Source organism: Martes martes (genome assembly GCF_963455335.1).
Source record: "Martes martes genome assembly, chromosome: 9".
Classification (NCBI taxonomy): domain Eukaryota; kingdom Metazoa; phylum Chordata; class Mammalia; order Carnivora; family Mustelidae; genus Martes; species Martes martes.
In genome coordinates, this window is record NC_137896.1 from 65,702,302 (window position 1) to 65,715,795 (window position 13,494).

Consider the following 13,494-nt stretch of genomic DNA (forward strand, 5'->3'; position numbering starts at 1 on the left):
ATCCTTCTTTTCCATATCACAAACAATCCTGTAACAGATTTCCTTGCACACAGATTTTTGGGCACATAAACAAGTCTCTTTGGGGATAGATTCTGCAAAGTGGTATTGCTAGACCCAAAGGGTGTGCACATTTTAAATTTTGACGGATGCCTGTATTGCATGGAGCACTGGGTGTGGTGCATAAACAATGAATTTTGGAACACTGAAAAGAAGTAAAATGGAAAAAAATAAAATTTTGACAGATGAAATCAAATAACCTTCCAAATAAGTTTTACATTTCTACTAGTTAGAGCCCCACGGACAGCCTTTTTCCTAAGAGGGACCTATATAATATTTGTTGATAAGCATTTGTTCTGTAAGTATAGAAATGCTTTGAAAACCCTGAAAATAGTATGCAGATATAAAATCTTATTCAACCTGTCCTCTCTTCCCTGGTTCGTTCATATTACAAAGAAGTAAACATAATAATATACCTACTCTGAGATTGTTATGGGATTAAAAGAAGTAATGCATATATAATAGCCCATACTCGCAGGCACTCAATAAATATTGGCTTTTATTTTTAAAATATTCAACAAATATTACATGCCTACTGTATTCAGGCCCACGTTGATCTCTAGAGTACAGACAAATAAGACAACCAATATTTTTACAAACACAGTTTACCATCTCATGGAGGAAATAGCAATTAAAGTAAGTCCTGGTTAATGATAAGTGGGAGGTGCCTAGTGAAGATGCAGGAGAGGTCCCCTAAGCTAGTCTCAGTTGTAAAGAAGGCTTCAGACCCAGGGGCAGAAAAGGAGTTATGAGGTGAGGAGATGGGGAGGGATGTCCAAACAGTGGGGGAGCCAGTGGGGAAGTTTAAGATCCAAGAAAGCTTGTCATTCTAAAGAATGTTTGGTGTGACTGGAGGAAGGTTAGCACTAGTAAAGAAAGGGTCTTGATTGATTAAGAAGTTGGAGTGTCATCCTGAGTACCAGCAAAGGGGTTTTAGCAGAAGATCAAGTTTAGGCTTCCATTGCAATGTGCAGAGTAGTTGGAGAGGTTTAAGGCTGGGAAGGTGAGGGTCAGTCAGGAGGCAAGGCCTGGGTGACTGATCCAGGTGGCAACAATGAGGGTGGAGCCAAGGCGATTTTCGAAGTCAGGTAGATAGGACTAAACAGTGTGGGGCTGAAAGAGAGAAAAATATGGAGTGATTCCTAAGAAGGAGAAACTAGAAGAATAGTGAGGGTCCTGTTCTTCAGAAAAACATTCTAGTCTCCTGACTCTAGAAAGCAAAGCTAAGGGATGAGGATCAACATTTTTCAGTTTCATTCCACCATTGACACTTGTGCTTGGTACCTTTTGTGACAATGTAAATTCTCATCACAGACCTGTGAGTAGGTAGCACACAATCCAGCATGCTTACCTTCCTCCATTATTGATAGTAAGAGCATGCATCATGAGGATGATGGAAGTATACTGCAGTAAATTCCAACTTCACTATCAAAGCATGCCTGTATATTTTATTCCTTAACATTTTCTCTGACTGGAAGAGACCCTCACTTAGAAATGGAAAGAATAGTAAGACTATAACCTAAAAATACATCCTCCTTAGTGGGATGTATAGCTTTTTGAGATTTGGGCCTAATGTTTTATGAAAAAGTAGACAAAAAAGTAGAATGGAGCTGAAAAGGAAACCTGAATCTTAACACATTGCACTGAGAATTTTAATTGACTCTTAAAGCCTATGTTCTGTGCCCGGTCACATCTGTCTGGGCTGAATTGTAAAGCAGTGTTTGGCTTTGTCCCCAGCTCTTTGTTTCATTCATGACTTATGTATGGGCTCTTTCTTCTTCTGGAACACAATGCTGTTTTGGTTTTCAATGTTTCCCGGACCAGCATCAAATCTGTCACCTTGGAAATGAAGTACTGAGCATAGAGGTTGCCCTAGCAACTCTTCATTACAAGATGCTAACTGGCACGTTGGGTTTCCAATGGACCAGATAATTTTATCTTAACTCTTTCAAAAAAATTAATTCATTGCCAAGTCATATACAGGATAAAATTGTTTTAGTTATTTGATGAATCTGGAATTCCGAGTTCTTTACTGCCAGTCACTTCAAAGAAAAGTAAAATAATTCGGGAACATTAATCTGTATCATTGGAAAGTTTACATCATCATCATGTTCTTTAACAATATCCCATCAAGGCTTCCTGTTTTGCCCTAATCTGGGTTCATTAGGCACATAACTTGTGGCCAGATACACTGGGCTTGCATACTAGCTCTATCATATACTCCTGACAGGCCATGCACAATCCCATTAATAGGGGTTTTGAGCAAAGCATTTGCTTTCATCAAAGTATCATATATAAAAGTTAGAGCAACTTAGTGAAGTTGCTATTCATCTTGTCATTTAGCTGACAAGTTAAGTGCAAAGAGTTAGGGATGCTGTGAAGGACAGGCATTTTGTTGCTGTCATATATAGTAGCATTGAACATAAAATTATGTATCGATAAGAAGTTTTATCTTAATTAAAAATTAATTAATTTTTAATTTAAAAAGGACAGTTTTTACAAAAGCTATATATATTCACTGCGTATAAAAATGAGCAAGTACAGATAAATGAAAAAGAAGGAAATAGTAGAGTCACAACTCCACCACTGAAGAATCATTTGATGGTTGTCTGACCAGAACTTTTTCACTACATATGTATCCTTTGTTTTTTGTTTTTGTTTTACCAAAATGATGTCAAACTGAATATAAAGTTTTGTGCCTTCGTTTTTGCTCAACAGTCTACAGTGAACATTGTTCCAGGTCAACAGATGTTTATCTTCTTTGCCAATGAAAATGTTCACTAAATTGAGAAGAACAATCTTTTCTTTTCTAAAAGTTAGTATGAAAAATGTGGGACATAGTCTACCTTGTAGTAAGTAACATATTTTCTTGGGTTTATGGAAGATCTTGTGGACATGCTCCTCTTTTGCCAGTTAATTCTGTGATCCTGCTTTCATTTGATTTTTGGAGACTGGAGATGTTCCACTTTGAAAGCAGACATTAAAGCTTCTGTCCTCAGTAGTTTGTGCATCTGCACTGCCCATAAACCCATGTGTCTGTGTTCAGAGTTACCCATGCAGGATTTGTGCAGCTTTGGTGTTTTTGTTATGCACATCCCTTCAGTCTTCTCCTTGGCCAGTCTGGCAGCAAGCTCTGGGATATTTGTTGGAAGAGCTGATTAAGTTGAAAAAAGTAAAAATGGTGAACTCAGCCAGGATTGAACAATAATTATATAAACACCCATTTCAGACTGTTTTCTCATTTTCAAAATGTGGGGTTGCTGATAAACACAGAATGTTGTCAGGAGGAACTTTACCTATAGTGTGACTTTAACAACGAATACCTGTGCATACAGTTCTGTATTCTGCTTCCTTCATTTAGCTTATGTTATGAACATACTGTCTTGTAATGACCACATTTGGATGAATTTTTAATGGTTGCACTAATATTCAATAATATGAACTACTGCAACTTATTTAAATTATTCCCCCCATTAATGCATAGTTTACTTGGAATTTTAACAATGCCTATTTACCTACATCTTTATCACTTAAGAGCAGTACATTAAGGGGCACCTGGGTGGCTCAGTTAGTTAAGTGGCTCCTTTGGCTCAGGTCATGTTCTCAGGGTCCTGGGATCGAGCCCCATGTGGGGCTCCCTGCTCAGAGAGAGCCTGCTTCTTTCTCTCTCTACCTGCCTCTCTGCTTGCTTATGCTTTCTATCAAAGAAATAAATAAAATCTTAAAAAAAAGCAGTACATTAAAAAAAAAAACTTTGCCAATTGCTGTGTGGAAATGGTATTTCATTTTAATTTTCTAGTCTTTTATTGTTTCAGAATAGTTTATTATAGAAGCTAAATCTCTTGTTCACTTTGTTCATATTTCTAGCAAATACCTCTTAAAAATTAGCAAAGTTATATTCCTTCCATGACTCAATTACCAAGAATTCAAATTTGGTGGAATCCAGACTTCATTATATTTTATAATATAGGTAAAACATTTTTGAGCCTTGACCATTGTTTTAATTTATATATAGTTTTAGTTTTTCAAATATTCAAAAAATGGTTACTTTGTACATGTATTATGCTAGAAAACTAGTAAGTTTTTTTTTAAAGGAATAAAGAACAGCAGAGTTTAGTAGAAAGGAAAGGCATATAACAAAACCTGCAATTCAGTGTATATATTAATATAGGGACTGAATGAGAAAATATGTAGAGAGTGGTTAATGTTTGGCAGAGAGTAAAGGATAAGCACTATTACCGTTATTGACAAAACTATTCTTAAATACAATGGTTGCTTACATGTCTAACCCAAATTAACTGTACATGAATTCTAGCAATTTCTTCTTTCTTTTTGGTTGCTGACTCTCTCTCTCTTTCTGTCTTTCCATTTCTACCCCTCCCTTTCTCATAGTTAAAATATTTCCCCACAGGTTATGATTATTTTTTAATTATTTTTAAAAAAATTTTTTAAACTTCTTTTAGGGTATGATTATTAATATCAATTTGGCAAGGCTAAGTTAATCTCAAGAGAATTGAAGTAGGTAATATCTTTTTTTTAAATTTTAATAAACATATAATGTATTTTTATCCCCAGGGGTACAGGTCTGTGAATCGCCAGGATTACACATTTCACAGCACTCATCATAGCACATACCCTCCCCAATGTCCACTGAAGTAGGTAATATCTTGAAGCTCTTTCTTTGTTGTCAAATATTGTCCAAGACAGTCTCTTGATTTTCATTATGAGAGGTAATAAGTAAATCATTTTCAAAGGAGATGTGATCAGGTTTTATTCCCTTTCAGACAGAGCTGTCAGTTTCTTCATTAACTGCACCCTCCTCCCCCCATGCTTCCTTGCAGAAGCTGGGCGACCATGGTTCTGATCCCTCAAGTCCTATCAGAATGCCCCTTATGACCTCATAGTCACACTACATTTGACATCATAAAGAGAATATCCCATGGCACCACCATGTGACCACCATGTTGTAAAAACTAAGACCACAGACTGAAGGTGTGGAGTATGACTTTGTCTTTCCCTAAATCTGCATGCAGAAAGGAATGAGAGTGGGTGCACAGAGCCAAATTTGAACTACTACCACACTGAAGTACATGATGGCCACGCAAAGCCTGAGATCTAAAACAACAAAAGAGGGAAGTAGAACATTAATATAAATGTTGTCATGTTGCTAAATATTTTAGGGTGTTGATTTGCAGTTGGGCCATATGTTGGCAAACTTGGAGAGCTATTTATAGACTTCTAAGGGGGTATTTTTTCCAGGGGTGATAAAAATATGAAGGTCTTTGATTTTGTGGAGATTGATTTCTTTTTCCTCTTGAAAGTTTTTGTGATATGTAGGTCTATTTTGAGAGTTGTGGTGTTTTTTTTTTCCCCACATTACTGCAAGCTTCATTCAGTGTTCAAAGCCTAGCCTACTCACCTTTCAACCTACTGTTCTGGCCCCTTCCTTTTGACAAAAGTTGTTCTAGAAGCCACATGCTGAATTCCTGTGTCTGACAAGTAGTGAGGTTCGATTTCACAGCCTCTTCATTTCTTTCTCTTAAGTTTTCTGAATCTTTGCCTATTTTCTTGTTTGTTTTGGTCTTGATGTTTTGATGTTTAAATTACAAAATTAGTATATGTAGCCATCATTTCGGTGTCCCTTTTTTCAAAGATAGGTTTTATTACTTGAAATACTCTTTTTACTGTCCATTTTTTCTTTTGGTACTTCTGTATGTTTTTGTAGTTTTACACAGCTGTTACTTCTTTGAACAACCTAGTCATTAATTTTAATTATAATTATAATTACTATAAATTATTGTTAGATGGCTTATAAGATTAATTTCTTCTCAAGCGAATTGACATTCTTATTGTTGATTTTCTCAGTCATCATTTATGCATTTTTTTTCATTGTAGATTTTGGAATTTTAACATAGATTAACAGGATTTTTTTTTATCTGTATTTTCTTTCTCCTTCTTTCCAGTTGCCTAAATCTATCCCCGGTACACCCCCTCATTGGTGTTTAGAGCTCTTGTTCCTCAGTGATACTGGAATGTGATAGATTCGGCGGGTGCCTTGGTATAGTTGGTGGTGGTGAGGCGCCATCAGTGTCCTCTCTCACTTGGCAGAACCTTTTTCAAGGGGTGCAAGACCCTCAGCCCAACACTGGCTTCAGGCCCTGAGCCTGACTTGAGCCTTCATCTTACAGACACTCACAGTCCCACTTGCTGTCCAGGAGTTGTGCTCCCATGGCCCTGCTATCCTTAGACAAAGAGTCAGCAATTCCATAACTTCAGTCCTGCTCCCTTGTTCCCAGTCCCATTCAACTTTGTTACCTAGAAATTTATGGGCCATGCATCTGACCTTTTTTCTTTCCTTCCTCCTTTCCATTCTCTGCATTTTTTTCTTAGGCAATAACAATATAATTTTTGTCTAATTTTGGATATGAGAGGGAACATAAAAGCATGACTTATATCATCTTGATTGAAAGTAAAAATTTACTTCTCAGAAGCAATTCTCCACATTTTCAAAATGCCTACATGCTGCTTATGGTTGGAGTCATATGTAATTTTGAAATAATATTATAGCTTGGCATTCTGTTAGTTAGACTTTTCTTTTTTGTTTAAATATTAAAATATGGAATATACTTTTTTATGAATATTTATTCATTTATCAACAAATATTTGTTGGGGGCACACTGTGTGCCAGCCAGTATTCTAGGTAATGGGAATATAGTAGTAAATAAAATAAAGTTTCTGCTCTGATAGAGCTTACATTCTACTAAGGAGAGAGAGGTAACATGCAAAGAGGTAAGTATATAGTATTATAGGTATTAATAAGATGGCTTGGAATCATAGGCATACCCAAACCCAAAAATAAGCACCAGATGCAAACAGAAAGACTAAAAAAGAAGCCCTCTCTTTCTCATAGTCTGCTGTTCTTATAGAATGTGATCACTGAGGCTTCTCTGTTTGATGTTTATAAGAATCTCTTATAAATTGACAAGGAAAATAGTCCAAAGATGTTAAATGTAATCAGATATTTTCAAGAGAAAATAAAATGTGAAATAAATATATGAGGAGGATGTTTAACCCAAGTAGTAATTTACAAAGTAGCAACGAGGCAATCCATTTTCTTAAAAATTACTCACTCTCATCAGTTTGATGGGGCTTACGAAGATGGTACTTGATTCTGACTAGAGTTTCCTGAAGCTGTTGTTTTGTGTGTGCGCTTGATAGAGTTTTAAAATTGGAAGAAAAAGATTAGCGATGATATCTCAGAGTCTTACTATTTTCTTTATCATTATCTGTATTCTCTAATTTTTCTATAATTATATTGATTCTATAGTCAGAAAAACATGCCGTGTAGCTCTGTAGATCCTTTTTCAGAGGCTCTTGTTAAACCCTATCAAATGATGCCTTCCTTCGGTATTGCTGTGCAGGTGTTTCCTCTGGCACACGTGTGCAATGACACCAATAAGATGACATTAATTAACCCCCAAGGAGTCAAGCTCAATATCTACAAGCAAAAAGTGGAACAGGCCATTAAGAGCTATGAAAAGTGAGTATTAGTCCCAGCTGCTCTTTAACAGCTGTGGAATTTATTTGTTTGTGCTTATTTTCTCTTGTTTTTAGCTTATTTTTTTCTTTGTCTGGATCAGCTACTTAGTGATTGCCCCGAAGGAATACAGCAGTATTGAAGCTCAATACTCATTGCTCAGCCACAAACAGAGGGGCTTCCTCGGTGCCAGGCACTGCATGAAACAGAGGACCCAAAGAATTCCAACAGAGTTTTGAAGAAACCATCTGCCCTTTCCAAAATCTGTAGAAATTTCAAGTTGCCCTGAGATCTTTAAAGCTTTCCCTCTAGGGTCACCTGGGTGGCTCAGTGGGTTAAGCCTCTGCCTTCGGCTCTGGTCATGGTCTCAGGGTCCTGGGATCGAGCCTGTTTCCCCTCTCTCTCTGCCTGCCTCTCCACCTGCTTGTGATCACTCTTTCTGTGTCAAATAAATAAATAAAATCTTAAAAAAAAAAAAAGCTTTCCCTTTAACAGAGGGAATTTGGTCATTTCAGCACAGATTTTGTGAAGTGACTAATGAAACTCCACAACAATGAAGTAGTGGAGATAATGTAAGTGTCTCCTACTACGTAAATCATTTTTTCCCAAGATTAGAAGGATGATCAAGTTGGTGCCAGTGAAAGTTTTACTCTTAGTAACTGTGTTAGTGTTGAGATGGAGTTTCTTTTCACAAGGGCAGACGCCCAGTCTCACCCTTGCCCTAGCTCTGTGGTCCCCTCCCCACCCCAGTCCCAGCACTTTATGAAGCCTCCGTGCCTAGCACTTAAACTTTAAGCATGCCCTGCTTCTCCAGGCAAGCCTTTCCTTGTTTCTGGACCTGTGCAACTGAGTTTTCACCTACCACCACGTGGATGGAAGGAATGACATAAAGTACATGAACATTAACGATGTCCTAGGCAGCGTTTTCTGGTCTGTTGTCATTTTGCGGTGTATCTACTGTGTGTTTAAAAGAAGTATAGAGCCTGACTCCTGCCACGTGGGTTGCACAGTCCGGTCTAGATGCTGGCCTTTCCCCACCATGCCCATCACAGGCCTCTGCAGATCTCCTTTCACGGGAGCCTTCTCCTGCCCTCACCTAAGAATGGAGGCTTACACAAGCTCCTTCAGCTGCCTCCAGGCTCCTCAGGACTTCTCTGAGCCTTTGCCTGCCCTCCCTTTCTCTTGCAGACACAATGAACTACGCAAGGCTCGCTCTTGTCTGTGGGCCTGAGGCTTTGCTCTGTAGATTTCCCCATGTCTCCCACACACACGGGGGCTGTCCCTCCACTCCGCCTCTCCTTCTGCACCAGGCAGGCCTTCCCTTGCCTTCCAGCAATGCTGCCCTCTTCCTATCCTCCAGCTGTCCTCTTTCATTCCTGTCTTGCCTAAGCTCCAGTGGCCCTCCTTTCAGAGGCCTTTCCCCAGTGACTCCACCACACACCCTGCCTATGGCCCTCAGAGGGCTCAAAGCTTCTGCACAGGCCTGTGTCTCCTATGTAAGGATGTTAGCTTCCAAGGGCCAGAGCGTAGCAGCCTTGCTCTCCATTGTCTCCTCTACCTAGCAGGTGTTGCTATGTGTGTATTTGACTATTGGAATTTAATTTGAATCTGATCTAATTCACATTTAGTTATTAAAATTTATCAAATTCAGTTATTCAAAGTATATCATTCATATTATAATTGAATATGCTTGACTCAGTCAAATATTTGGGTTCTAGAATTACCTGGTCTGTGAAAGCCTGGTGCAGGGCCACAAGGTAGGGCTTTTAGGTCCCAATTCTGAGCTTCATTTTTGACTCTGACATCTACTTGGCAGATCATGTAACAATTGGAAGCTTCAGATTCCTTATTTACAAAATCTCGCAGGGCAGTTGTGAGGGTTATGTAAATTATATATAAAGAGCAATTAATGTTAATTACTTACCCCTTTCATTCCCTGAATCTGCTGATCCCCAAATAACCATAAATACAGGAGTATAATAGTCACACAGCTCTTCTCCTTACATTAACCCTTTCCCTTTCTAAAGACAGGGATCCCTCCTTCCCTAATAGCAAAATCAAAATACAGACATAGTAAGTGATTTGGCCCACTTTTTACTTCCAATGAGTGAATCTGGAAAAGCCTTTTAGGGCACTTAGAGAAATGCATATTGCTGTTATTAATAGTAACATTAATTCTAATATGATTAATATTATTTAAATTTCAATATCATTGAATTAATAATATGATATTAACGTGTTGTTAATATTAAATGAATATTTAATATCATTATTTAATAATACTAATATTAACATTAGTATTATATAGGACAAAACTTCCTGATCTTTTGCATTCAGTAGTCTTTAAGAATTTTGTTGGCGTAAGCATCAATTCCCTTTTCCATCTTGCTCCACGTTTCTAAAGATACACATACTGTGAAAAGTAATTAATAAAACTTGATTTACTCCCACTCTGTCCCCAATATAGTATTTCTAAGGAGTTTCCCATCACAAGTAAGCCAGATATAACCCTGAATTTGTATGGTTAGTGATGACCAGACAATTGGGAAGCTCACAGCCCTTTGGCCAAAATAGTGACATAAACTAGCTATGTTGGTCACACTTACTGGCTGTGTGTGGAGTCCTTCTGCTTCAATATTTCATGAATCAAGATAGCAATTTTGGCTTTGTGTGTCTGAGTATAAACTTTGAGTCAGGGTTCCAGGGCTGGCCAGCCCTGGGGTCATTTTTCTGCTGCTTATTTTGACTTTGAGTGTAAGGTCAAGGTTTCAGTTCTCAGATTCACAGGAGAAGCATCAGTTCTAACCTGACTATGGGGGCCATGCTTAGTAACCTCTGCCTATGATCTCCAAAATGTTCTGCGAGCTGGTTAGATTTCTGAAGTGTCATTAATTACAAGTTGCTTTGCAAATTCCAGCAATTCTTGGGACAAGTAGATTTGTCAACTAGAGGTATGGAGAGCTAGTGAAAGCAACCCCTCAACCAAATTTCACTCTCCTTAAACAAAACGAAGAGGAAAACTATGGCTAGTAAAATCCCTGAATCAAGGAGTGGACCAGCCTCAGAGAAGCCCTCATGTCCCATAGCCTCTTGGCATCCTGCAGGGACGGCCCTCATTCCACACCCTTTGTGGACATTCAGTGGAGCCAGGATCGACACCCTTACCTGCCCTCAGTTCACACTCACCCACTTTTTCTGCCCTGTGTGCTTTGAAGTATTTCAGTATAGTTGGAAAATAGGGGGAATAACAGAAGTTATATAAGTGTGCTCTTAGAAAAATATTTTCTAAAGGATTGAATTAAAATTAATGGTATGTGCTAGCTAATTAGACCCACATTCACTAAGGGTTTCTCAGTTTCCAAGCCTTGCCCATCTTCAGAACCTGGAGGGAATAAACACTGAGTTATTCCTGGTCATTTATATGTACATCTCAATCCTCCCAGCACCAAGGTAGGTGGTGTTATCCTTGTTTCAGCAATAAGAAAACAGAGTTTCAAAAAGTTATGTAACACAGGATCACACAGCAGCACAGTAGAGGCACTGACATTTGAACCCAGAACCATGTGGCTCCAAAGCCTTTGGTCTCACTCCCAGCCTCCTTACTATATACTGCCTCTACTTTCCAGGTTTAGTTTTAAGGGGATTTTTAAATGAGGTTGTGTGGTTTTTTTTTTGTTTGTTTGTTTGTTTGTTTCCAGAGAAGCATATACACACAAGCCAAAACTAAATCCTGTGAATCCTTTAAACAGGTCTTACAAGCCCTGCTTATCGATATGTGAACCACATAATTTTTAAAAAAACCCAGTTTCCAAATAGGCCCTAAGGAGCTCAAAGCCTCCAGGTGAGACAGCAGCACTTTGCTGGCGTATTGCCTGCTTCCCGACTGTTCATACCACGTGTGGAGCAATTTGCCTCTATCAGACAGGTTCTGTGTGCTGTGCCACACCAGCTCGCTGAGCCCTCACGGCGACTCTAGGAGGGAGGTACCATTATTACCCACATTCTACAGAGAAGTTGGCTGCTGGCCCAAAGTCTCACAGCTAATAAGTGGAGAAGCCAACTGAGCTTTGGGTCCAAGCAGTCTGGCTCCAGAGCCTGTGCTCTTCACCACATGCCAGACCCCCTTGCTATGGTCTCACCAGGCTTGGGAAGGGAGGTCAGGCAGGGTAGCACCCCCCAAAGTGTTCTCAGAGCCCTGTGTTGCTGATGCTGGGTCTAGTGGTTAGAGAATGCCTCCTGGAGAGGGGCAATATTCTCCCACCTCATTTTACTGAAGCTTGGTTTTTTTTGTTTTGTTTTATTTTGTTTTGTTTTTTTCTCATGGAACACCAGCTCCCAGCCCCCCGGAGCCAGTGTTCTGTGCCCTGCACTCCAGGAAGCGCACTTTGGGTAATGATGTAGCGGTACAGAATGGGGGAACAGAATGGGGCTGGCACATCCGAAAGAAGCCTCACTGATTTGTAACAGAAAAGGAACTGCGTCTACCCCATAGAAACCACTGGCTTCAGCCTCCTCCTTTCCTCTCTCTACAGACATGTTCAGTGATGAGCTTCAGAAAGTCTCAGCACTGCCACCACTACCAGGCTGTGATAAGTGAGCAAAGCACTTCATCTTCTTGCCCCTCTCAGTGACCTTGTTTGGAAAACAAGCAGGTCAGACTGCTTGATCCCTAAAATGTGTCTTGGTCCTATTATTTATGACCCTCTTCACCCCCATTGCTCTGAAAATCCAGGTCTAGAAGAATGTCTCTAGAAGGTAAACTAAGGGTACGGTTGTACTCTTTCCATAGGAAGAAAATCAGTGGGTGTGTAGAGACTTCATGCAGAGAAAATGACAACTGTTTTGCTTACTGCCATTTCTTAGCCCAGGTTTTAACCTGACAGAGCTGACAGCTGTGCCCTCCTTTAATATTTAACAGGATTGCTACAGAGCCATGAGGTTTCTGCAGTGATGCCAAGGGAGGCAGACACTCGTATCCAGTATCTTTAAGCAAATGGTGGTGATGTGGTCCAGTGCAGGTGTCCCTTGGCTTGGGCTCTGCCCTCAGTGCCCTTCAGAGCCTGGGATCAGACTTTTGCCATGAAATGAACTACTGCTACTAAATAATTACTGTTTTTTTTTTTTTTTTTTGAACAGGCGCTTGAATAAAATTGTTTGGCGAGCATTATCTCAAGAGGAAAAAGAAAAGTAAGCCAGTTTCTCTTCACTTTGTTTTGGTGAAATTCACATAACCTACAATTAACTGTTTTGAAGTATACAGTTCTATGCTATTTATTCAAAATGTTGTACAAACCACCACCTCCCTCTAGTTTCAAAAATTGTATCACCTCAGGAAAGACACCTTGTACCCATTTAGTAATCCTTCCCCACACCTCTCTCTCCTCCTCTGGGCACCACTATTCTGCTCTCTGTGTGTGTGTGTGTATTTGCCTCTCCTGGATATATACCAGATGAATCATACAATATGTGACATTTTGTGTTTGCCTTCTTTTACTTCCTTTGTGTAAAAACTTAATGATTCCAAGTTGTAACATACATAGTCTTCTTTTACGCCTCAGTACGGATCCATTATATGTATATACCAGCTTGTTTATCCAGCCGTCTGCTGGTGGGTATTTGGTTTGTTTCTACCTTGGGGCTATTGCTGCCATATACATTCATGTAGAAATTTCTGTTTGGACATATGTTTTCATTTCTCTTGGGAACACATCTAAGAATGGATCTGCTAAGCCATAGAGTAATATTAGGCTTAACTTGTTGAGGAACACCAGACTTTTTCACAGCAACTGTACCATTTTACATTCCTACCAGCAAGGTATGAGGGTTCTTGTTTCTCCACATCCTTGCCAACACTTGTTAATTTACTTTTTTTTCTTTTAATAACTAAAGCCATCCTGGTG

The 13,494-nt window shown here is 39.2% G+C and overlaps 1 protein-coding gene across 7 annotated transcripts in view; it reads left to right on the top strand.

Moving 5' to 3' along the window:
- The window catches only part of VWA3B (von Willebrand factor A domain containing 3B), a 210,518-nt gene that overhangs the window by 153,136 nt on the left and 43,888 nt on the right, over positions 1-13,494 (top strand). For 6 of the 7 annotated variants that reach the window (XM_080813513.1, XM_080813514.1, XM_080813515.1 and 3 more), the window contains 2 exons: positions 7,479-7,597; positions 12,731-12,781. In XM_080813513.1, the coding sequence (XP_080669639.1) occupies positions 7,479-7,597; positions 12,731-12,781 (170 nt within the window). Of the gene's footprint in view, positions 1-4,632; positions 4,717-7,478; positions 7,598-12,730; positions 12,782-13,494 lie in introns of those variants that run through there. The other variant, XM_080813517.1, reaches the window with a different exon arrangement.